Genomic DNA, 26,774 nt, shown 5'->3' with positions numbered 1-26,774 from the left:
AAATCTCAAATTGCAGATGATTTCCACCTTCCAAACTAATGCTTGAACTTTTACCCCCAGTAAGGTCAAATACCACTCAACACCACTCTGCTGCCAGCCGTGGGGCTGCCTCAGCCTCTTAGCAAGAACCAGACACCAATAACATCTCACTCTGGAAAAGGAAGGGAGATCCAAAAAACCAGATGCCTACACTGATAAGGAATGACAAGACCTTCAGGAAGAACAGACACTCTGCAGTTTGTATGTCAGTGCAAAAAGGGTCACTGGACAGGAAATACAGTGAACGTGCCTGGTGTGGGATTAGGCAGTCAGCAAAACCTCTTTCCATTTGTGTAAACTGAACAAATTGTACAAATTGTCTCTAGGATATAAGACATGAGAGAATTCCAGGCTTGCATCTGGTTTATGGTATTTGGCTTATCACATGTTTCTTGTCAATGAGAAACAGGCTGGAAATGAAAGACTACAGCCCTGTCCTAAACCTGTCTTTTCCATTCCCCCAGCAAGTGCTTAAAATCTCTGACTACTGAATACACCTAAATATCCTGTTGTATTCCAATTGTGTCAGACACTGAATTCTGCAGCAAAACTCTGTCCTGCCAAGTAAACATAACAATAAAAACCCCCAGAATTGAAGAATAGAAATTTAATTTCATTTACCTCTTAGATCCCTGTTGAAATCATGAAGCCTACGAATTTCTCCTTCCAGTTTGTTTCTCATGGCTTTTTCCAGGGCATCCCGCTTAGAGGATGATTTCTCCAAGTTTTTGTACGCCTCTGAAACTTGCTGAATTTCTGTTTCCAGCTGCAGTGGAAGTGAAAACAAGCACTTACTATTTTTCACTAACAAATTTCATTGTCTCAAGTGTTCTTTATTAAGGGAAACCTACACTTACACACTAAGTAAATGAAAGCCTCAGGTCCATGATGAATCCCTCTATAGAAAGGATATCACTGGTGAATAATTTTGCAATAAAATATGCTTTATCCTTCCTTTTAGGATATGCTTTATCCTTCAGTGTAAAGCTTCTCTGATCATCCAGAGCAGGAGATCCTCTCCTAACTCTCCTTGCTGGGTATGATTTGCTATGGAAGTGTGAATCCACACCATAGCAAATCCCATCAGCACTGTCTACAGCAAGTAATCAAGAGGGAGGTGGAGAGAAGTGCATTTGTATCCTTTTGTCATTATCAGGAAGCTGTCAAACAATTCTCTCAAGTATTTCCTGGCCAGAAACCTTTCAAAAAAACACAACCAAATGAACATATGTCCCTGGTAAGAGGTAACATGGGGAATAATGAGTGTGGAAAGCCACACTGGTCACCTGAACTCAAAGACAAGCAGCCACACAATTTTCAGGCCCCAAACACTGCTCAGTGCAAAGAGCACAGCAAGGCCCACAAAGTCCTAAATTGCCAAGTAGCATCAAGCTTGCCACAGCTGCAAGGCAAAAGCAAAGCTGACCTACTGCCCAGCTTTAAACCACTGGTCATCAAGAAGTTATTTCTGTGAGGCAGTATGAAAATACCTCCACATATGCATGTTAATGATGGATCTCACTGGGGTATTTCCTTTTAAATGTCTTAGCATCATTTATTCTGCTTGTTCCATAAAGCCAAAGATGGCAAATAGCTGGGTCCAAATCAAGACATTAAGTTTTCATGGAAATTGTGTGGTGTTGAGAGAGGGACAAAAGGAGTGTTAGTCCCAGCCCTGCAGTCCAAATGTCTTCAGTGTAGCCATAGCAGCACTACTTGCCCTGCACACTGTGGTGCCAACCAATTTTGTAGCGATGTCCCCTGTGCATCCTTGAGTGGCTGTGGTCTCGTGCCACCCCAAGCAGGCGCTTCCTGCAGCTCTGAAGTCTTTTTGGGAAAATGAAATCTGCTGCTATCCTGGACAAGCCTTAACTTAGCCAAGCAGCCTCTTCAGCAGCTGAGGAGGATGTGCTTTTGAGCATGGTCAAAGAACTGTTAGCAGAAAACTAAAGGCTTTGATTCTATCTTCTGTCAAAGTTAAGCTAATGCCCAAAGGCACAGAACACAGACTAATCAATCTGCATACGAAAGACTCTAAACTACCTAATCAATCCCTTCAGCAAAGGAGTCCAACAGTTGCAGGTTAAATGATTCAATTAGGGACTAGACTAGAGACAGGAGAATGCCTGACCTCCACAACCACCCACCTTCTGCAGCCTGGCCACTTTCTCATAGCACCCATCCAGCTCCTGCCGTAGGGACCTGTTCTCCTCCGACAGGATCTCCACCATTTGCTGGGCCCTGGACACGATGGCAAAAGGATCTACTTGCATCTGCTGGTAGGGGGAAGGGATCTGCTGGGCCCGGGGCATCATGGAGTAGGAGTCTCCTTGCTGCTGCTGCGGGCCCAGGAAGGGCTGGCATAGTCGGTACAGATCTCCCTGATGGACTGGGTTGGACAAGAAAGGCTGCTGGGTCCGTGGCAGAATGGCAGGATCTGCCTGGCTGGGAGTCAGAGGTTGCTGGTGCTGGGAAGGGGACAGCCTGGAGGGTGGCGGAGACTGGAGCAAAGTCAAAGATCCCAGGGATGTCAAGGAAGAAGTTGGGCTGTGGTGGTGAGGTGGTCTCTGTTGCAACTGCAGCTGCACATCTGGGTTCTGCCTGGAAAACAGAGAGCACAGGCTCCATCACAGTCATGCAGAGCAAGGGGCACAAACCCAGGGACAAGGTGTGTAGCTCCTGTGCACAGGTCTTCCCATACAAAAGGCTCAAATGAGGCTTTCTTCCATTTTAGAAGTCTGTTTCTAAAAAGCATTTCAAAATCAAATCTTTAGCAGAAAATTTCTTCTAAGAGCACGAGGATGTTTCCTCTTAAGATTGTTTTTTACAGAAGTACTAAGAGAAAGTGCATCAACAACTACTGGCCAAAATTATTTTTGTAACTTTTCTCCATACTTTGTGGATAAAACTGCTCAACTAAGGACTGCTAGGAACAGGCTCCTTTGTTCTGGCCTTAAATGTGCCATCTGTCATCCAGAAAACAATTAATTTTCTTCTGCAAGCCAGGACAGAGAGTTGAAAGTATTGACTAAGCTTGATGCTAGTATTCCAGCATCACTGATCTGAGCTTTCTGAAATATCAATCAATAAACTGCAGCCTGGTTAAATGAGACAAATAAAGGATCTGAAAACCAACCTAAGAATCAGAAGTAGCATTTTCATTCCAATCTGCCCTGTCCTATGCAGTATGTGTGTTTACTGCTCCTAACAATAACCTCTGCAGGCTATCAGAGACACATCTAACAATCTATAACATGCCTGAGTCCACCACAGAACTAAATCCAAGCTACACCCTCTCACATTTCCCAGGCTCTGGAGATCCCCAGCTCAACTCCAGCTGCATTAGCCAAGTAAGAAATCTCCCTGAGAAGACTGTGGATTTATCATGCTTGGATGACCTCAGGAGGCAGGATTTGCTTTCTCCTCCAGAAACATTCAACCTCTAACTGCTCTGGATGTTCTTTATTCTAACAGTTGAAGTCACTCCCTCTCCATGCTGTAGCCAGTCTCTTCTTGAGCACAGAGCTCAGGCCAGAGCAGACCCACCCTGGCAGCTCAGCGTATCCTGAAACACTCCTGCTGCCCTGACAAAATTTCCCACCCTTTGGGATGCACTTCAGTCCTGCAGCTGGAAAAGCACACACTGTTGTTCCACCTTGAGCTGTTACAGAACACCCCCCTGGCTGCCTGTGCTCCCAGGAGGGACTCCTGCCCTGCAGAGGATGGACAAGGCAGCTCACAGCATTCCCACAGCACCAGGAGCCTTGGAGGAACTGACAACAGTGAGCAGGAAGCTGAGCTGGGAGCTCAAGGGTTACACAAAACGCTTCTGAGCCCAAGTACAAACACTCAGCACCATCCTTCCTGCTCTCCCAGAAAGAGAGAATCACTCCTCGCACCCACCGCTCACATCTGGGCGTTACTCACATCTGGCAGCAGCGCAGGGGAGGTCAGCAGCTCTCAGCCCAGCACAGGATTCACTATTTCAGCATCAGCCCTTCATGTCTCATTGCCCTGCTTCCCAGCAGAGAAACCTCCAAGCTCCCGCTCAAATTCCTTACTGGGGAAACAAATCTAGCCTTTGTTAACTAAGAAAAAACAAAGAATCACTGCTCTAGCTACTGTTTCTTTCCTCACATTCGGGTGACTGGTCCCTGCCAGCAGCATCATTTCAGGAGCTGTATTTCCCCAGAAATGGTCACTTGCAGCATGAGGATTTCAGGGGTCATGCAGAAGAGCGATGTGCAATTAATTTCCTCAGGAATGTTCAGTTTAGTAGCAGCAATTTGGTTCTTCTCCTCCCAGGGGGGCAGCTCTACTTATTGTTGCACTGATTTCATTAACTGCATTTGCCAGTTCTCATAATGAAGAATGAGGCAAAACCATCACAGGCCATGCTCAGTCACCTGGTTTGTCTCAGGTGGTTTCCAGCTGCTTTCTGAGCTCACCCAGTTGTGTGCAGAGTTAAAACTCTGCATCCTCACAAACCACTCATCTCCTACAGTTTATTCTTTACCTATCACCACAGCTCTGCTTTAATGTTGTAATCAATTAGGGAATAACCTTGCTGTGACATTTCATCTGTGATGACCTAGAGTTCGATCAAAAAGAAATACATTGCCAGTCTGCCTCATGGGTGCAAAAAACCAATTGTCAACCTACAAAACACTCTTTTCCAGTGTGAAAACAACCTGGAGTAGCTACTCAGGGAGACCGGTGTCAGTGAGTTAATCTTATAAGCCTCATGAGGATGACTTAGATGCCAATGTTAACAATTCGAGCTATTTGACTAAAAACATTTTGTTATTCTGTCAACAGAGACCCAGTGGCAGAACCTTGCCATCCTAAGCACCAACGAAATGAACAAAATAATGGTCAAAGGAACACAACAGCAGCACTTTAATTCTGAAGGGCCAGTGGAACTGACATGCCTTGCAATGATCCTTTCTTTTTTTAAACCTATTGTAAAGAACAACTCTAGGAAATCATGGCTGAGTATTTCTAAACAGGATACATTTCCAAGAATTCCAGCATCTTGGCACTCACATCCAAAGCCTCTCATAATTTGAAATTATACCAATCTTGTCGGCTCAAGCTAGAACATGAGAGCTTGGAGCCTCTAGTTCTGTGGTATTATCAACAGCATTAGGGCTTCCAAAATGTCAGAAATGCATTTATATTCCCAGCAGAATGAGACACCACAGCTGGGTTAATATATCCTACCTTTCAAAAAATGATAATTAAAAAAATCCCAGTAACCTCACAGTGACACCAGCCTTTTTAAGATCTTACATGCAAACTTTTACATACACATTCAAAGAACTTTTTGGCATTCCCACTATTTACAGTTTTGTCTTATAAAATACTTGCACGCATTTTGTGGATAAAAAATACCTGGCTCTGGGATTTCTTTATATTAACAAGAGAAATGAAGAATTTATTTCTCTGGTAAAGCAATTTTGGGCTGAGAGAGTCAGAAAGGTAAACTAACACAATTTGGATTTTTCAAGATTTTTATGCTACACTGCAAAATGTAAAGGTAAAAAGGACTATTGGTGTCACTTAACAGTATTGCTGATAAAATGGTCGCAGCAAATTCCCTCCATGAGAGAATGAGTCCTCAGGTAATCCCGCAATAGCAATCACAATTTTATCTGAACCATCACTTCAGAAAAAATGTAGACTCTCAAAACACATATACAACAAAATTACACAATCTCCTTCCATTTGCCTCAGTGTCACAGAGACCTGAATAAACCAAATGCAGGAGGAAAACAAAACTCAGAGCAATTATCCCCACAAGTGTTTGGGTTTGAAAGCATAACTTTAAGGACCACTTCTCCGTGCACCACGCAGGAATTTCTGCTCTCTGGCATGGACCAGAGGAACTGCACACAGCCAAGTACAAACCTGGATTTATGGCTCTGCAACCACAAGGGTCACCTCAGCTGCTCGGGCAGGAAGACAGAGACAGGGAGTGAGGGCAGCTCTGCAGCCATGGGGTGCTCAGGCTGCCAGGACAGAGGGTCACATACACGGGCTGTGGGCAGAGCAGCACAGTGGGGAAGGCAGAAGAATGAAGGGACCAGGAAAGGTCTCTGGCTCGTTAAGGATTTTTCTAATGCCTTCCCAGCTTCTCCTGCCTGTTTCGTGTTCAAGAAGCTCCAGTTCCCCTCCTGCACAGACCAGGAAATGCTGACCGCGGGAGGGAGCAGGCTCCACTCCATTACACAGCTGAAATCAAACCCAAGAATTTTTGTTCTGCTGCCCAGTCACACCTGATTAGACCCCACTTTGATGCTGCTCAGGGGAACGCAGTGCACAGAGTGGTTTACTAATTATGGGACAAATTCTGCAGACCTCCCTCTCAAAAACTTTCTGTGAAGTCAATGGGATTAATCACCACAGCAGGAGCTCAGTCACTTGGGCTCCAGACAGAGGATGGCGCTTGAATCAGAGACAAGGAGCTTCCTCTGCTCCCAAACCTGCATCAGACAGGAGCTTCCTCTGCTCCCAAACCTGCATCAGACAGGAGCTTCCTCTGCACCCAAACCTGCATCAGACAGGAGCTTCCCCTGCTCCCAAACCTGCATCAGACAGGAGCTTCCTCTGCTCCCAAATCTGCATCAGACAGGAGCTTCCTCTGCTCCCAAACCTGCATCAGACAGGGCTTCCTCTGCTCCCAAACCTACATCAGACAGGAGCTTCCTCTGCTCCCAAACCTGCATCAGACAGGAGCTTTCTCTGCACCCAAACCTGCATCAGACAGGAGCTTCCCCTGCACCCAAACCTGCATCAGACAGGAGCTTCCTCTGCTCCCAAACCTGCTCCAGCCCTCGCTGTGCTGCCACAGGAGCCCTTACAGCCCCCAGGACACGGAGCCCAAGGCACTTGTGCTCTGCTCTTAGACTGGAGGGTTGTTTTCATGACCAATGCTGAAGTGCAGTTGAAGTATTAGGGAGAGAACTCGATTCTGGAGCTTCACATGCAGCCAGCCCTCTTCTAAACTTTCTTTAAAATTTCCAAATAACAGCAGAGATGCCTCCGGCATGCCCGGTATTTACATTAAACCAGCACCACTACCAACATACACCGTTCCCAAACTTACACCGCCCAGGAGCAGGTGAGGCAAACTGTTTGCAGACTGGTTTAAACTTACCACACAGCCCATTCCTTTCCCAGACTGGGGAGGGTGAAGCATGAGAATGCTGTGAATTCCCCAATGTTTATCTTGCTCAACGAGTTTTATTTAACCGCATCATTAGGTCACCCTCAAATTCCCCCGAACAATGAGGGGAAAAACCCGCAGAAAAGGGTGTGGCCTCGGGAGCAGAGAGAAGGGGCTTTGTTTCCTTGACGCACAATTCAAAAAATGCACACATTTACCAATCCAAATGAATCCCGATAAATGCCGAGCCACGGTGCAGGAAAACTGGAGACTGCAAGGGCACTCCTGGTGCGAGGCAAAAGCTCTCCCCGGAGCTGTTTGCCTTTAAAATCCCCACACCATCACCCAGCTGCACCTTTAGCAACACAGAAGGTTTCTTGTCTAAATGACAGTTTCTCTTACAGCATGTGGGCGAGGGAGGGGAATAGAGGACTCGCTCCCTTCCTTTGCTACGCTGCTCTGTAATTTATGGATTAGTCTTGCAATTGTTCTACTGCTCCAGCATTTGCCTGCAAAGGAAACTTCTCCTCTGTGCAGCTATTTAGGTTAAAAAGTAACCTCATTAGATTCCTAGTGCTTTGAAGACAAATTTCAGTTGCTTCCCCTACTGGAAACCTTGCCAGCTGAACCTTTCTCCTCCCCCTCCTTCCCCCCACCATGTTCTTTCAAAGCAGCCAGGATCCATCCAATACAGACAAAAATCACCCTGTCTAGAGGAGCTGACTGTTGGCGTGTTTTCAAATACCTCTCCCTTGAACAGCAAGCAGGCTACATCTCACTGCATATAATATAAGGAGTATTTCTGATGCAGCAGAACCACCAAGGAGCTGTTTCCCTGTCCCATGTGCACAGAGGTTTGAGGCCTTTGAATTTGCAAAAACATTTGCAACGAGCTTCTACAATCATTACCCCCCCCCCCAACCCTTTACTTCCCCTTTTCCTGGCCTCTTTATTATTTATTTAGTCAGATCAAAGGGCCTTTTCATCAGGCTTGTATGCTGCTGAAGTCATTTCAGATCACAAACAATGGTGGACAAACTCTGAAAATAGCTCTTCATAGGGCTCAGAAGGTTCTGAGCAGATTCAAACTCCCTAAAGCTCAGACTCTGTTCCCAAATAGTGACTGGTTTCTTCCCGCTCCCTCCACAATGTGCAAACACAAATTCACAGAGACCTCTCCATTTACATCCTCCCATTGCTCCTCTGAACTACCCTTTTAGCTTCAAAATGAGGCCAAAATCATTACACCAGATACCACCTGGTGTCAAGCAGAGATGCAATGGTACAGGAACAGGTAAAGTAAAGCTGGGGTTTAGCCCATCTTAATAAAATTTTATCTTCCCACATGGACATCAGTGTTTGGCTCAAGCCAAATCCAGCTCCTTAACTAGAGGGAACTAGAACAGGCTGAGATTTGAAATGATGCAAGAAAAATGAGCAAAAGCTGAACAAGCAAGCCTGGGATGAGGCACAAAGCATATTCCATTTTCCTCTCCTACACTTCAGTCCACTGAAAATAAAATTCTAAAAGCTCTACAGGAAGCTCAGAGGTGATTTTTGCTACCTGCACCATTATTGCTTTCACTCACTTTCTCCTTTCCTATGCAATGCCGTTTTAAGAAAGATCTTTTGTCTGGCGGATGTAATTAAAGAACAACTTAAGTCTTGCAATAAGTAACTGCAAGTTACTACAATGAATCACACCATAACTTTGGCTTTTGTAGCAAAGCTTTTGTGAGGCTCTGGAGCCTCAGCATTGAACTTCCCCATACCATAAACTCAAGTTGGCTTGGTTTGGATTTTTTTTTTTTTTTGGTAAAAAAGCATCAGGCCTCTCTAGTCAACTACTGAAGCAGGTAACAGTCCTTCCAGCCAGTCTGCAGCTGAACACAACACGTCATCTCACATAACGAAGACGGCGTCTTTGCTGAAGGAAAACCTGCCTCAGGAGTGAAGGTGATGGACTGAGTTTTATATTGTCATTCCCTACATGGCTGTCACGGGGTTTGTTTTAAGGTCTCGCTTACCTGACAGAGCCATACTCAGGGGGATGCTGATACCTCATCATAGGCCCATCAGACCTTCCCTGCTGGCTCATGCGATGGTCACTATAGAAATGCCCCGAGTCCTGAGGTTTGCAGTTCATAGACGGGGTGGACACGTTTTTGTAAGGGTACTCTGGGGGAGGCCCCCGCTGCTCCATTCCTTTCATGCTGGGCTGGGAAGGGGGCTGCACCGAGTTCTTGTAGAACTCATTGGAGCCAGAATTTTTGTAAGGGTCGCTGGACTGCTGGGGAGAGAGCGGGGACAGCGGGGAGAGCGGCGCGCTCGTGACGGGCGCGTGGGCCTTGACGCCGCTGGTGGCCAGGGACAGCTGCATCAGCCTCTCGCTCAGGGAGCGCACGTGGCCTTGCTTGAGGTCCTTCAGTCCTTCGTCCTGGTGCACCTTCCCCGGGCTCACCCGCTGCACCGTGGGCCGCCCTTCGGTCCTCATCTTCTGGTTGGTGACGCCCGTGACGTAGAAGGCGGCCCCGACGCTGGCGTGCGGCTGGCCCCGGAAATACTGCGACTGCACCTTGGCCTCCTCGTAGGTCGGGAGGTCCTCGCTGTTCTGGAGCCGCGGCGAGAGCTGCTTCTCCATGATGCTGTTGTCCACCTGTATCTCCTGGCCCTGGGGCTCCTGGCGGGCAGCATGAGTGACGAGCTGGTGGTCCTGGGAGCTCAGCCCTTCGTTCTGAGAGGCCGGGCTGCCGGTGCTGCTGAAAGGGGGGGCATTCCCTGTGGCTTGCTGGTGTAAGGCCAGAAGGTTGCGGTTGTCATTTGGGTTCCCGTATCGGAGCTGCTCCTGCAGCAGGCGCTGTAAAACTGTCGTAGCTGCTTGCTCTTCTGAATTCCTCATCTCAAACTGTGGTGCCTTTTGGGTGGAATGTAAAAGCTGCCCTTGGCCTAAGGAAAGGAGACATGGTTATTAGCGCCTGAGTGGATTGCGGGAGAGATATTCAGGAGCAAGGGCTTGAAATACAGAAAAAAAAAGCAGGTTAGATTACCAAAGGTTCCCATAACAATGGGGGTCATCAAGGCCCATGGAGACCTAAGCAGGACGTGCATGCCCGGGGGGCACAGCCTCAGAAAGGTGATGAAAGGTGACTTGAAAGTTTATAGGCAAATCAATCCACTGCAAGCTGTGGGGATGCGTGCCAAATACCTCAGACAGCATCTCGGGCAAAAAGGAGATGTGGAATTCACAGGATGATGGTAAAAATGCCTGAAACCTGTTTGCTTTATACTTGGAGTTACCAACAGTGAAATACACTTCCCATATTTGTAGGCAGACAAGGATTGAAGTGTGAAATCAGCAATTTGTCAGTTTTAAGGGAAAGAAAAAAACAAAAAAGAGGCCCATTGAGATAGCATATGGTTCAAAAGAAGTAAAGAAATCTCTCAGCTTGGATAAAGCAATTAATGAATACCTAGTTAGCCAGCAGGTTTTCAGAGTTATGAAATGCCCACAGTGAGATCAGCACCCCTTCTCCCTGCTGCAGAAAATCCCAGGCACGGTGCAAGTGAGGACTCAGGAACTTCCTGCTGTACAAAGGCAACCAAATCCTCACACATCTAAATACCCTCAGCGGAATGCATGCAAATGCAAGGGCAGGAAAAAGAGTTGTCTGATCTAAGGAACAGAAAAAGACCTCTGAGTGGCAGGAAAAAACACTGCCTCCCAATGAGAGAAACACAAAGAGCTAATGTCAGGCACATCCTAAGTACAGATTAAGCCAGTGACCAACAGCAATTACATTTTGCTCAATCTCCCAGTGGAGTCAGGAGTGTGTCATGGAAACTCAGGCCCATTGGCCTTGCCTGAGTTGAAATATCAAAAATTAATGATACCTTGGAGACATGTAACTGAAAGCAGAGCTACTTTTGAACTAGAACAGAATAGAGAGTAAGCCTCATTGGCTGGCCAAACTGTGGCTCTGCCCTGACAGCAGAACACATGTTGGCGGTGTTCTAGCATTTTCTTTTGTCACTTTTTTTTCTGTATTACATTGTCCCTTAGCAGAAGGTAACTTGTTCCCAACAGTTTGTTCTGTGGCAGAACCAGGAAGCCTGAAGGGTCTGCTTGGTGCTGCATCTCCCCGTTTGCTCCCTCAGATCAGCCAACCCCTGCAACACAAGGACTCCCACTGGGCACACAAAAGCCTTCTACAAATCTTAATGAAGAGAAAGTTAAAATCCACCTCATTCCAGGCTGCCCACCACAGCAGGAATTCAGGCCGTTAGCTGACCTGGAATGTGACTCCTTTGAAATCCTGTTTGAAGTGGCACATACCTTTGTCCTTCACTTGGAGTTCCCTGGTAAGGAGGAGCAGTTCTGCCACATGGGGGGACAAACTCAGCCTTCCTCCTGCAAACCCAAGATCTCCACTCAGAGATGGCTTCAGGCTCCTCTTCAGCTGGCCAGATCACTTGATACTCTCCTCGCTCCCAAAATAATTCTGAGGAAATAATTGAAAACAAAATTTTAATCAGTAGATGAGACCCTAGAAATAATAAACCTTGGCCCATATTTCAGATTTTCCTTTTGTAGCTTCTTGTTTTCTCCCAGAGCCCAACAATTTTGATCCCTTTAGGATGAATGAACCCCCATGTCCCCAGCAATCTACTCCAGCTGGTGCTTTAATCATGACCATTTCTGCTCCAAGATTAAATGTTGCTAAGTAATGCTTTGTCCCATCTGTGCCTCCAAGTGAAACAGTGATTAAACCCTGCTAATTCTTTAACTCCATTGTTTTATTTTTTGCTCAGAATGAAAGCTGCAGCACAGATGAGGATGCCCTGTGCTTATGGCTCCTTTGCCAGTGGTGCTGAGTATTTCAAACTGTGTCAGCAGAAATCCTCTGCTGGATGGTGACACTGTGAAATGCCTGATAAACTTCAACACACTGTGCCTCAGAAATGACTGTGAGAATGATCAGTTTGTGAATATTAGCTTTATTTTACAGACTGGGAAAGTCAAGGGAAGAAAAGGACACTGGCAAGAGTTTATGCCAGAAATACATTGCAGAGCACAGCTCTAATTCCCAAAACACTCTTTAATTATGTTACTTTCCTCCTTCAAAATATAAAGCAGTAAAGAAATTTTAACCATTGAGAGGAGAAGCAGGAGAATACAGAACAAAGTGTATTTCGGCATGTTACAAGAAGCAGTTACTGAAGGTGTCCTAAAGAAAAAGGCAAGCAATGCAAAAGATGTGGAACATATCTGTGCACTCAGTGTGTTCATACTTTAAGGAAAGGCAATGAAAACAGAACTAGCGAAACTAAAAATATTCATCGATACTTATAATTTAACTTAATTTCCTGGAATGTTGCAAGAAATAAAGTGAATAGATGTAGTGAAGGAATGCAGACGTGGATACTTCTGTCTCTGACTTATTACAGCACAAATCCACACCCAACAAAAACTATCTCAGATCTGCAAGTTAAATACTTGAGGTGTCAACAGCAATTTCAAGGCACATGAACAATATCTAAGGAGAGAACAAGGCAGTGTTGTGTGGTGTGGTACTTCAAGATGGTGGTTGAAAAAAGCAGCTAATGTCAAATTCTTAACTGGTGACTTAGCTCAAGAGGCATATATTGAAAACAGCTGCCAGCAAATATGCAGTAAAGAACCTTTAAACCAGGCATTAAAGATAGCAGATAACTAGAGCAATTTCTAGCCTCCTTTCCCTGTATTGCACAACAGAAGTTAAGGATTCTTCATCCCCCTCACACCAGAATCATCATTGAGTCTTCTTTTTATAATTTTTTTTTAAACCAAGCTGCCCTGAGCAACCCTTTTTATTAGAGCATAAAAAGGCTTTTATTATGCAATATGATGCTGCCTTTCCACCCAAAGATTTCTTTTGTCTCAACTGGAAAAATCTAAGGAGGTGGGGGGGGAATTGTTTATTTTTTTAATACAAAGATACAATCCAGCTTGAGATTCTGCCTCTGCCTTAAAGATTTTTTTCAATAGACAAATCCAATCTGTGCATGTTTAACTCCTTCAAATGCTCCAGGAACCATTTCACACAAAGCTTCACTCCTCAGCACTACCAGCTCATTCTGCTGAGCTGATGGAGGGAGGGCACAGTTCACACTGAAAACATTTGTTGGAACTGAATACTACTAATTTTAGTGTGGGTGTAAACTAGAAATCAAACTGGAAATCCAAAGCAAAAGGTGGGCTGAGATACCATATGAAGCTATTCTGGACAACAAATCCGCTTTCTTTAAATACCTATTGGTAGCCTATTTTTTCCAGTTTTATCCCATTATTTTTAATTAACAAAGAAAATCCTGTGCAACTAACTTGGGTGGCAGCATTCCTGGAATCTGCTTTCTGAGCAGGCTGGAAACTCCTGGCAGAACCAGCGAGTTAACTTTTCTATTAACAAAACACAAAAATGAACAGTACAATCGGTGCTGAAGGCCATGTGTTATTTATTTGGACACCAAACTCTATTTTTTGTCAGGCTCTTCCAGCAATTTCGGTTTTCACTGTGCCAAAGATGGAAATTAGTGAGATGCACTGGAAAAGTCGTTATGATAGAGCTGGAAGGAAATTGGGAAGGTTCTGTAGATACTTTGAACACAAATATTTGAGGGTTTAGCCTACATCTATTATGATTGATAGGGCTGAAATCAGACTGCCAACAACTCTGCCAAACTGTATGGATTGGAGGGTGAACTCTCCATAGCCACAAAGCCTAGAAACACCTTTTACAGTGGTAAATTCATGTTTACAACAAATCTCATCCAAGCAACCACGGTGAGATTTCCCAGGCTGAATCAATTTTGCAATTTGCTCCCAAGCATTGCAGCTCTATCATCTTACACCTCATTCTAAACTCTGGTCCTGGTAATTTGAGGGAAAAGCTCTTGAGGAGACATCAGAACCTAGAACTGGTAGAGCTAACACAAGAATTGCAAGTAATGCTTCACCATGCTGAAATCAAGAATGGGCACAAAATAGGGGTAGTGTAGGTACTATTTAAGGAAGAAAAGCCTCGTGTTTGCAGGGCATTGTGTAAAAACCTGGTAGCTGAGGCTTCTGACTTAAACATCATGTAATTATGCACAGGAACCTTGCCAGTCCCTCGTGAGGAAGGAAGATTAATGAAGAATTTAAAATGATAATACTGCCAGGCTGTAGGGAACCAAAGCAGCGCATTTCTGTACAGCATGCAAATATTTTCCAGCATTATAAAAATAAACAAGCTTAGACAAGTGAGTGACTCACAACTGTTTGATGAGTGGCTCTAATGCTATAGCTCAATTAACCTGCATGGAGCAATAATAACCTTACAAGCAAGGAGAAGCATCTTTCCTTAGCTTGTGAAACGAAGAGGAATGCAAGAGTCCCTGTGAGGACAGCCTGTGCATACTTGCCCAGAATTACTGCTTAGCCAAGGAGATAATTAGCTTACACATCAGGTGGGATGGGAACAGGTTCACCACCTCGTCAGGGCTGCAGTACAGTTAAGCACTTTCAGTTTTACTCCTAAGTTTTGTGTCACTCACTCCTGGAACAATCCAGTGACACACTTCAAACTCCAGCAGCAAATTCTGTAAAGCAATTCTGTGGTTTCTTAAAGGATGTGCTCGTGATACTGCCCATCCTGGCTGGCAGCAGGGGATGGAATGCTACCAGGTAGACAAAGTTTTCGGCTGTTTTTTAGTTGCAGGGTTTTCTTCAGATAGACCTGCACTCCGTAATAGAGGAGGGGACAGGAAACACTATGGAAAGGACCAGCTGTGAGTTCCCTGGGCAATACTCCCATGCTGAGTCACCTGTGGGTAATAGAAACACTCTGCAGCTCCATGGCCCACGCAAACCCCAGCAGGCTGATCCCTGAGCCTGCAGAATTGACCCAGCCTGTGTTGTTAGAACCGTGGCTGTTCTGCACAAAGGCTCACTTTGGAGTGGCTGGAAGCATCAGGGACTCAGAGGCAAGGTCCCAAATTACTTAATGAATAGTGGAGGTTATCACTGAATGCTCTTTGCGTCCTTTCAGTCCTACACAAGGAGGAGGAGAGGAGGAAGGGAGAGAACACACACCAGGCTAGTCCTGGAGAATAAAGGTTCCCAACCTCTGGCGCCAACACCCAGCCCTGCAAGGCAGCACCCAACAAGTCCCAGCGTTGTGAGAGCGCTTTAGCACCTGCTCCTAAGCAGGAGGAGGTTCCAGACTCCAACCATAAACACCTCCCCAGCTCCCATTCAACCCTCCCAGCCCTGCCTGCCTCCATCTGCTGCCCGGGGCTCAGGTGATCCTGAGGGTGGCACCGAGCAGGTGCATGGAGTGCTGCCAGCATTACTCATCTTCATTCCAGAAGGGCAGAGTCACCGGGCAAACAAGAAAAACTTCCTTCTTTTAACGAAAAACAAGAACAATGTCACCCGGAGGGGGGCAAATAAGATGCATACCCATTGTATTAGATCATCGTGCTACAGCAAGGAAAGGCCAGGAGAAAACCAAAGACTGGTCCTGGTTTTAACAACTCTCCCAGCCAAACTGAGTCCACCTGAGCAGGGATTAGACTCTCCCTAATCCTGCCCCTCACACACTGGTGTCACTGGGACCAGCCACAGGGAAGCCTGGCAGGCTGAAGAAAAAGCAGCAAGTTGCTTGGCCTGGCTGGAGATAAATAAGTCAAGACACCAACATGGGAAGATCCCCTCTAAATTACATCTCAAAGGAAAAAACTGACAAGACCTTACTTGACCTTTGAATTACTGCTGCCCTCACTAAAACGTATCAATTTCTTCACAGAGAAGTTCCTATAATCTTCACTAACATAATTTAGGCTTTATATTACAAAGGAAAAAAAAAAAGAATAAACACTTACAAAGCCCACTATAAATAGGAATGTGTAGTGGCTTTTAAGCATTTTGAAAAGAATGCTTTGGGATTTCAAGTTCCTCCCTAAAATTTTAAAAGTGACAGGAGCAGGACAATTTATTCTGAATATACCAGTCTAATAGAAAAACCATCTGTTTTTATTGAGAATATTTCTACATGAAGACATCACACCACTCAATTACTTAAACTGTTATGCAGCACTACCTAACACTGCTCACACATCTGCAGAGTCACAAGCCTTTAGGGGCAGGTACTGCCATTTCTACGTAATTAATAAAACACAAATTCCAGCACAGGCAATGGAAGCTCTGCTACCAATCCCAGAAAGGCCAAGATCTCACCTTTTAGACGTCTTCTTGCTAAAAGCAGCAGAAGCTCATGCAGCTTCAGCCACACCAGGTCTCATTTCAGAGGGCTGCCTCCCAGCACAGAGCGAGCAAGATTCATCTGCCTCAATCTTCAGCGATTCCCAGTCATTACCCTTGCAGAACTGGGAAATTGCTGCAAGGCCAAGCTGCAGTTTTAATTCAACATCAAGCTTTGTTTTGTGTTTTGAGAATGCTCCACTTCTCGCTGCTGCTGGCACTCAGGCAGCGCCCTGCTTCTGTCGTCAGCAGCCCCTGTCCCACAACTATCCCAGCTATGCCTCAGCACCAGTTTCATTGCATTGTGTGGTTTCTCCATTCCTTCCCTGATTTAGTCCAGGCCTCTCCTCGGGGCTCTCAGATAATGAAAACCATGTGAGAGTAAAATGTAATCTTCAAACACGCAAACCAGTTTCATGTGCATTATCAGAAGGGAGCAAAATGTTGACAGTGCATCATTTGTCCCTACAGATAGGATCAGACTCTTTTAATTGCTGCTGAGATTAAAAAAAAAAAAAAAAAAGATTGGAATTACCATCTACATTAAAAATAAAGTCACAATTCAAAGTTAAAAGCTTAAGCAGTCCTGAAAACAATGGAAATACGATCCTCAAAGAGATATATCCATTTTGTGCCAGCTTAAGGTAGTTTTTCCTCATATGTCAGTAGTGACATCCTGAAAATTTATATCATAAGTTGACACAAATAAAAAAACGTAGGTGGAGGAGGATGCAGAGAAGAAAACCACTATGGTCTAACTTTAGCATGGAATTTTCTGGCTTTTTCTAGCAATACCACAATTTAAACTATTTTAAGCCCCCATATGGAGGAGCTCTTCTTATTTCAGAATGCTGTTTCACAAAATTTAAGGGACTAACCACAGAATCCAGAAAGCAGGCAGGAATAGCCCCTCCTTTGGTCTCAGGTCTGCTTTTTGTTTCCTTTAGAAAAAGAAACAGCTAAAATACAGATAAATTGCCAGTTATCAGCCAGAAATGCTGTGGCCCAAGGGAAGGCACAAACCCAGTGCAGTCCTGGGATAGCCCAACACCACCAAGAGATCTCAGTGGGTACTATGGGTTAAAAACATGAATTAAAACTAAAACCCTACAGAAGATCCAGCCAACTGCATTTTTAGACACCAAGGATGTTATAAAAGTGGTTTTGGTGTTGTTCTTTTATCATAACCACCTGGGCTTTCCATGTGCACCTTGTAAAAAACCTTTAATTATACCTATAAGATGATTAATTGAGCCTCACCACCACACTGGGAGGAAGATATTACTCCATTCATTTTAGCACAGTGGTGACTGGCTAAGTCCTGGCCCACACTGATGTTTTTTGTTGCCACAACTATGTCACTCAGGGAATTGATTTCTTTCAATGCGAATATTCCAGCAACCACTCTAAAACAGATGCAGTTACAGTGGGAAATAATTGGTTTTAGGTGTATTGCTTAGGAAACCTTGTGTAAACCACACCAGCACAACGACTTCTGCCTTGCTAATAGAAACTTCATCACTGCTAGGAAGATTTTCTGTAGTAACAGGAGCAGCAAGCACAGATCCAGCCTGAATGGATCAGGGATGTTGGCACCCTAGGACCTGTGCAAGCAGAGGGCAGAGGAACCCTCTGAGTGTTTTCTACAGCTGGAGAAGATACTCCTGCAAAGGATCCTCAGCAGCTGCAGAAAAATAGTTAAAGATTCAGAGGCCTAATGAACAAAATTAATGTCACTGAGTGCACAGAAACCAGAGGTAACACACAGCTCCTTCAGCACAACTCCAAGGTGATTAACTTCCCCTGCTCCCCCTCGGAGCTCAGTCAATGCCAGCAGGGCTTGTGCAGGATATGCTCTCAGCTCTCCCCTGCCTGAGGAATGCAGTGCCTCTCCAGGCAGGAAAAGCTGCTGTCCTGGGTCTCCCAAGGGAACACATCCTGCAGTTTGCCTGCCCCAGCACCTCCTGGGCCCTGACCTCCATCCCATCCTTTTGAGACTGCTCCATGGAACCTCCCTCCAAACCCCCTGAGCAGCAGGGGATGGGAGCAGTGTCCCCTACACAGTTTCTGCTGCCATCCCTGCTCCCCCAAATCAGAAATCCACTGGGCTTTCAACACATGCTAAATCCACTCCTCTCCCCAGCGGTGCTAAGCTTTTTTTATAAGTTCTTCTTTTCTAAAGAAGATCTAAGTGCTCCACACCCAATCCCAACTGGACAAGAGCAAAAGCTGCTCTTTCTCACATAACTTTGGAGTGCTCTTTTCTGCCTGCTCTCCACAGATCCCTGATCTACCCAAAGGAAGGGTGGAACAGGCTGTGTTATGGGTCTTGGTCTCTTCAACCTTCATCATTTACAGTAAAAAGTGTTCCAAATTTCTTTTTACCCAACACAAATATCAGCACTCAGCTGTGATGACGCCAGAAAATTCCAGATTACCACCTCCTTGTGCACCTCCACAGGCTATCCCAGGATCCCAGACTGATTTGGCTTGGAAGGAACATTAAAACCCATCTCGTTCCAACCCCCCAGCACAGGCAGGGATGCCATCTCACACTGGTTTTAAGTCCTGGGTCTCCAAAAATACAGAGGAGGTTTCAGCTTTGTTTCTTTTCAGAAAGACAATGGGAAAACAAGGAAGATATATTTTCCCAAGCCCCAGAACAAGACAGGCTAGCCCCAGTATGAAGCAATCAAATTTGTTTCAGCTGAACACAGAACCACCCAAATTAGAACAGCAGGAAAAGTCCACCAAACCCTGATGGGAACAAAGTCACTGAAATATGGAATTACTTTCCTTTAGGGTTACAGTAAATAATCCTAATATATTAAGTAATTCTTTCAAAACACAAGTTGTGTAGAGACACAAAACATTTTAAAGAAAATATTACTGTGACACAACTCTCAGACAAGGTCTTAAAAATGCTAATTAATTCATTAAACAAAATCCTAAACTGGCTTAATTCATAAGCATTCATATAAGAGAACTGTTCAACAACATCTTGGTCTGTAATTGGACATTGTAAGTGCTTTGCTAATATAAATAAGCCTTTTAAAACCAATTTTATTGGATCAGCAAACTTTTTTGTCATTTACACAAAGTCTGGTTCTATACTGTGACCAATACTGATGAGCCTTAGCCCAGCAGTGGTTACCAAGGAAAATGACCAAAGACCTCTCCAAACACCCAAGGAATTTCAAATATTTATTATTTAAAAAAAAAAAGAAAAAGTTATTTTAAGCTGAGACACAACCAAACTAGACAAGAGTCATTCTCAGAGAGGACGAGAAAGTAAAAAAGCAGCAAGTCTGAATGGCAGCATTTATCTCTGAAGCCCTTCTGCAGGACCAAGAATGCAGAGTGCCTGCCAGGACCAGAGGAGACACTCAGCTCTTGGGAACAGGAGGGAGCCCTCACTTCTCCAGGGCCAGCCAAGCCCTGTGAGAGCTGCCCAGGACAAGGGATGACACATTATCCAACAGCCACCACGAGGGACAGCACAGCTCCATCCCAGGGGAGCCTCCAACACACGTCCTTCCTGCACCTAAGCTGAGCACCTCACACAAACCTCTCCACTCTACTAAGGCAGGATTTTAAAGCTTTGAGGAGTTTGTTTCCACAGGCCTTTGAATTCTCTTCGCAGTTGCTGGTTTGTTTTTTTTTATTTTTAATTCATATTTCATTTCCTATTCCTATTCATTCCTCATGCACCGAGCTCCTGCTGACATCAAATGTCTGGTTTGCCCTGAATGGCCATTTATACACAGGTATGTTTTAAATCTATTCTTACTTTAAAAATTACATCCCAGTGTCCATGTAAACACAAATTCCATCAACCACAAAAAACTCCTTCCACTTACAGGCATAGTAGGCAAGTAAGAAAAGATTATATTGCATATTTAAAAATTCATTGCTCCTAGGAACAACTTCACACTATTTTTCCTCAAAGCTGTCAGATCTTTTTCCTGTCCTGAAGACAACATCTCAAGGCTACTCTGGAGAGCCAGGTAACATGCAAGATTTGGATATCTGCTGACTTTAGAGTTATCCACACAGCCCATTACTTTCACATGGACACGGTTCCAGTATCAGATCTGTCCAAAGCATGGACCAAATGCTTTTGGAAAGACTGAAGGTATGGCCATGGAGGCTGCAGCATGAAGTTCTTCCTGTGGCTGGCACTGCATTCCAGAGCTGCTTGGGAATACACTCTCTCCTGTATAAAAGGGTTTAACAACTCCTGCAGCCAAACTGGACTCACAGGGCAGGTAGGTGCCTGCTCTTTCATAAAAGACAATGATTTAAGTCTACAACATGACGCTGCTGCCACATATGGGGCACGTGCAGAGAGAAGATCAGGCACCAGGGTATGTAGAAGCCTAACCTAGAAAGTACCTACTCATCAGAAAGTAAGAAAAGCAGAGAATTCCTAAAAGGAAAGCGCTTAGAGAAATAGGTTGTGGCCCAGATTCAACACAATGGACTAAATCACTTTGACAAATCCTCTAGTGCTTCCTGCAAGTGTATAACCCCAGCAACAGGCAGTTTGGAACACTTCTATGAGGAACCAAGTCCTCTCTTGTATTTCAGTGGACAGAAGAGGAGAAAGAGAGCCTGGACCTTATTGCCAATCCCCAAGAATGGCTGTTCCCACACTTTTATAAACACTTGGTCTCCATGGAAGGGGGATACCTAGCAGCAAACATTGGCAACCAAGGACACTCCTATATTGTCCACAACAGCAAGAAGGGAAAAAATCCGTAAGGCTGCTTTGATTAGGAACCCTTTGAGAGGACTTCTTCAAAAGTGAGTGTCTGAAAATACCCTGAAATGTGGGAATGTGCAACAACAGCCAGATAGGGGAAACAGGCATCTTACTTTATTCTGAAAGCATTTACACTTCAGTCTAAAGTGGGAACATCCATTAATCCAAGAACCTTTTGCCAAGAACAAGGTCATCATTTTTTTTTTAATTCACAACAGAACCCAGCACACATCATATTCTGCACCAAACAGAGAATCTCATCATTTGCAGGTGTTTGGAGCCAGGTTTTAGTTTAATGCATACTCTGAACTTGTAAGAACTTTATTATACTGGGTTTTGGCTTCCCTGCAGGTCAGAGCTCTGCAGCTCTTTAAAAGCCACTAGTAAGAATGAAACAAAAAGTGCACAAGGAGTTCTTCCCCACAAGGGGTATAAACAGACAAATTCTTTCACTGCCAGAAGTATTCATACATTAACAAAATCTTGGACTGTTGAGAATTCTAAAATTGAAGACCTGTTCCTGTGTATACATTAATATAACAATCTAAACCAAGCTCATATTTTACTCCACATTAAGAAAATTAAGTTTTAATGAGCTCAAATTTTCCTTGAGCTGTTTGCTCATTGCAGTGACAGTGAGCCCCAGCCATGGAGCAAGGCATCATTGTGCTAAGCTCTAGGAAGAATTAAATGGTGGAAGTTGTTCTATCAAAATAACCACAAAAAAATATAAATCACATTACACTCCAGTGGAAGAAAATGGAAGGGCTAGAAGTGGGAGAAGCATTTATGCTCTGAGAACTCGGGGGATGCAAATTCTCAATTTAACTGTCATGGTTAGGAAAATGTAGCAGCAAAGCAACACAACCTTATTTCTAAATAAACAAAAAGATTGGTCAGTCTGCTGATGCAAGACAGACTAAAGAGAACAAGAGAACTATTAAATTATCTCCACTTCTGGGATTCTGGCTATTCTTTTGCAAAGTGAATGGCTTATGCTAATGAGGATGCATCTGAAATGCATCATTCAAGCCTTCTTGTGCAAATACAGTTCTTATTTATCCCAAAAGATCCCCACCAGCTGGCAATGTTTGCATACAATGTTAAACCCAACCTCAAGAGCCCATGCATTATGAGTCATTTTACACTTAAAAACATTAGTTCCCTTCAGAGTTCTCCAAGACGGTGTATCCCTCGAGAAGAATTTTAGTGGAATTCAGCAATAATACACTATGTTACCATCCAACTTCCTCTAGCACAAAGAAGTTACAAGTTTTCTGTTGTTCGGTTGGTTTGGTTTTCTCCCCTAACAGTGCTTTTCCTCCAGAATATCTTTGGGGAAGGAACAAAAGGATTTGCACCAATCCTTTCTACACGAATCAAATATTTATGCTATACCCTCTTGAAGCACTTTCATCTAGTAACCTATGGAATGTGATCTTCTGACCTCAACACTCAGGCATGTCTAAATCAGCTGCCCTTTGAGCTGTATTAGAGGCCACAGAGAATTTTTATACATTTGTATCACAGGCATATGAAAACCTTGTGGCCCAGCTGTGCCATTCTCCACTACGCAGCATTAGTGCAAAGTGTGCTTCGGGAAAGGGGAAGGTTTTGATTGTCCTGTGTTCATGGCACAGTCTGATCCTGTGTGTCACCGGGAGCAGGCAGGATGCTGAACCATGCTATCAGCACATTAACCAGCCAGCACAACTGAAATTCAAGTGTCATGGCAAACTCCAAGCCCACATCACATGGCCCACTCTGCCCAGTTCCTTTCTGCCTCCAGCCCCCTCCCCAGGGCAGCCAGCACTGCCTGCAAAACACCTCCAGAATCCAAAGGCAAGGCACTTGTGGGATGAGCAGGCATCCCATTCCCTCCATCTGGAAATCCCAGCCTTTCCTCAAGAATAATAAATCATTCTACATTGTCTTTGTGGCTCCCAGGAATCTTTGAAGGATGGGGTTATGTTGCAAGTAAGTGTCCTGGAAGTAAAAGAGAGGGAGACCAGGTGTCCCAGATGAACCTGCAACTTCAACTGTGGCACAAATTTTTCCAGGGTCAGCTCATGACCCTGCTCCCTCGAGGAGCAGTCACTGAGGTAACCCTGCTGAAAGTCTGACCCAGAGATTTAACAGGGTCATGGGCCTGATGGTAGGGTTCATGTTTTCACAGCAGCCCTGGAAAACCAACGTGATGCTGCTGCCCATTGCTCACATGGGAGCAGCATGAGGGCGTAGGGAAAGCTCGAGAACACCGTTCTTGTGGTCCCACCCTGACGTGGTAGAAAAGGTTCAGTGCTCTGAAACAGTCAAGCAGAAAAATGCGAGACAGCAGCCAAAATCAAGACCCTGCCCTCTGCCCCAGGATGGATCCTGGTCAGTCACTTGCCCCAGTCCCCTCACAAGGTGCCCCAGTGGCTGCTGCATCTCAGCAGAGACTGAGGCACCCCCAGGTCTCCGAGGGTCCAGCAGCTCACAGCACGCTGACTTGCTGCCCCACCTATTCCACTTTCTTTTCCCACAGAAATCCCTCCAGGGAAGAGGAAGGGGAAAAAAAAGCCTTAAAAAAGAAAGAGGAACAGGGAGCAGGACAGACCAATATGTAGCATTTCCTGTACCATCCACAGGAAAAACCCACGCACTGGGGAAGAGCTCAATGTCAAGGCTGGTTTCACCACATGAACAGGCAGTTCCTCCTGCTGGGGGATGCTGTGTGATTCCACAGGGAACAATACAATCTTCCCTGACACAAGGAGTCCCACTAGCAGCCACACAAAATTCCGCAGGTCCTTCCCTTGCAGAAATACCTGGTAGCAAACAAGGAGGAATGTGGGTACAGAGCTGGGGGAGAAGGAAAATGAGACATTCACTGTGGTATTATCACTTGTAAACCAGGACACACTCAGCACTTGGCCCCTACAGAAAGGAGTATTCTGAAAAATATGTTTCCCTGCACAGGGTCTGGGCCTCCATCCAGTTATTATGTGCACATGTCCCTGCTGCGTTTTCAGTCTTACTTCGGAAAAAAGAAATCTGAAAACAAAGAAAACATCCCTTCATATTCACTCTGCACAGTGCCAAGCATGCTCCTGACCACGTTCAATAATTTGTTAAGGCTGCTAATTATGGGTGCAACACTTCTACACCTTGTGACACAGCAGTAAAGCATTTAATGTAAAACAAATTCCAGTGTGAAACAAGAAATCAGCCGATCGTGGCAGCCCTGTTTGCACGTGTGATACATAAATGCACATAGATGCTCCTCTGTGCAGCACGACCAGCAAAGACAATCTCAACACGTGGATTACAAGGACAATGACTGCAATTATTTTCTCAAAAGAAAAGAGAACCACAAGAAACGGCTGATTTCAAACACAGCCTGACACAAACCCACTTCAGCGACTTCCATAAGTTTTACTAAATCCAATTACACACAAGTACATCACTATTCATTTTGGCAATTTACTACCATTGGTGAAATAGCTGGATGAGCATATTTTGGGTTTTGGTTTGTTGGGGTTTTTTTGTTAGATTTTTTTTTTTTTTTTTTTTTTGCAAGAATTTCGCAAGATGAAAAACAAACTTTACAGAAGACAGAAGTGATGGACAAAAGCTAACAGAGAAGAGAGCCAGTCTAACTCCCAGGTAAAGGCTGGAGAAAGAATGCAGAGTCCCTTGCAGCATGAGCACATCTCTTACCTACTGATCTGGTGAAGACAAAAGGGTTTTCTTCTTTTCAGAAACTGGACACTTGTAGCTCGTTGGGTCAGTCACACAAAGCTTCCCTGCTGCCAAAGGTATTCTTTTTCCCCTCGGGTTTTTGTAGTTGTTGTTTGGTTTTTTACCCCAAAGAGTAAAGGGCAGAACAGTGGATTCAGCAGGGGCAAAGGGTGGAATTCGAGATTTAATGGGCTGGAGAACTGCAGAGCTCTCTCCAAAAGATGCTGTATTTCAAGGCGCTTTCATTTGCAAATCCTTCTTCATCCCCAGTGTCAATAAAACTGGAGGAGGGGGAGTAAACTTTTTTAACCGCAGAAATAAACCGGACTCCACAGAACGGGGAATGTGATAAGAACTGGATTTGTGGCTCGACCTTTTCTTTTATTAAAAATAAATATACTTTCAGAACAGCCAATCGAGCTGGAAGGGGGGGTAAAAAAAAAATCCCAGAGTCAGCCAGGACCTGCCCGCGGTCGCTGGGAGGAGGATAGCGGTACCTCGAGAGCGGCAGAATAAACACAAAGAGGGGAAAGTCCGCGTCCCGGCGGTGGCAGCTCGGCTGTCAGTGGCAGCGCCGCCCGGGGCAGTGGCAGCGCCCGCGGCCCCGGCAGCGAAGGGCGGCCCGCGGCATCGCGCCCGGGCGGGCTCGGCGGCGCTCGCTGTTCTCCGCGGTACCGGTGCGCGGCGGCGGAGCGGAGCGGAGCGGGGCGGCTCGGCTCGGCTCGGCTCGGCTCGGCTCGGCTCGGCTCGGCTCGGCTCGGCTCGGCTCGGCTCCCTCCTCCGCCTCCTTCCGCTGCTGTGGGCGCGGGCGGCCCGCGGGACGCGCTGGGCCGGGGCGGGCAGGAAGCGCCGCCGCCCCCGGGCCCGCCCCGCCCGCGGCACCGCCCCCGCTCCGCTCCGCTCCGCCCGCCCGCCGCTATTGTGTGCGGACACACGGACACACGGACACACGGACACACGGACACACGGATCCTGGCCCCGCACACGCGCCCCAACAACCCCACCCTGTGCCCGGAGCGCTGTGAGAGCACGCTCGGAGCTCTGGCAGCCTCGGGGCTGTGCCCATTCTCTGAGGAGCCTGGCAGTGCCCCAACACCCACCGGGGCAAGATCCTTTCCCAAATACCCAATCTGAACCTCTCCTGACGCAGCTCCAGCCGTTCCCTTGGCTCCCATCCCTGCTCACAGAGAGGGATTGGAGCTGCCCCTCCACTGCTCCTGGGAGGATGTTGAAGACCACAATGAGGTCTCCTTCAGGCTGAACACACACACCAAGTGACCTCAGCCACTCCTCCTAAGAGTTTCCATCTAGACCCTTCCCTATCGTCATGGCCTCCTTTGTACACTCTTCTAAAAGTTTAATACCTTTTTTATATTGTGGTGCCCAAAACGGTTCAAACATTAAGGCGAGAACACCCCAGTGCAGAGCACAGCACAGCAGGGCAATTCCCTCCCTGGCCTGGCTGGTCATGCTGTGCCCGGTGGCCTCAGGACAGTCCTGGTCCCTCTGCAGGAGGAGCCACCTGGGCAGCTGTGGAAGCACCTACAGGAGTCAGCCCCACCAAAACCAACCTGCCAAGCCACTGGACTTAAATGGGTTTACAGCAATGTACACCAGCCCAGGACTCACCCCCCTTTTTGCCGGCTAAATGCTGAAAATAAATTGAAGCAAGGCAAGAACTGATCATGACCAACTGCATATGGACAGGATATTAAAGAAGATCCCTGTAAATAATGTTCTACTTAAACCAAAATATACATCACGTGATCTTCTAAAGCTTGGGCTATCTCATAGGAAAC

General features: G+C 45.7%; 1 protein-coding gene across 1 annotated transcript in view; it reads right to left on the bottom strand.

Moving 5' to 3' along the window:
* Positions 1 to 25,566, bottom strand: part of AMOT (angiomotin) — a 49,089-nt gene extending 23,523 nt beyond the window's left edge. Inside the window, exons 1-5 of the mRNA XM_030272897.4 lie at positions 24,955 to 25,566; positions 11,541 to 11,706; positions 9,235 to 10,153; positions 2,187 to 2,640; positions 661 to 805 (exon numbers count right to left, since the gene is read on the bottom strand). Coding sequence (XP_030128757.1) covers positions 661 to 805; positions 2,187 to 2,640; positions 9,235 to 10,106 — 1,471 coding nt within the window. The 5' untranslated portion in view covers positions 10,107 to 10,153; positions 11,541 to 11,706; positions 24,955 to 25,566. The remainder of the gene's footprint in view (positions 1 to 660; positions 806 to 2,186; positions 2,641 to 9,234; positions 10,154 to 11,540; positions 11,707 to 24,954) is intronic.
* Between the last annotated feature and the right edge of the window lie 1,208 nt (positions 25,567 to 26,774).

The sequence above is a fragment of the Taeniopygia guttata genome, chromosome 4A (genome assembly GCF_048771995.1).
Source record: "Taeniopygia guttata chromosome 4A, bTaeGut7.mat, whole genome shotgun sequence".
Classification (NCBI taxonomy): domain Eukaryota; kingdom Metazoa; phylum Chordata; class Aves; order Passeriformes; family Estrildidae; genus Taeniopygia; species Taeniopygia guttata.
The sequence above is the reverse complement of the archived record's forward strand: the minus strand, read 5'-3'. Positions and strand labels throughout refer to the sequence as shown.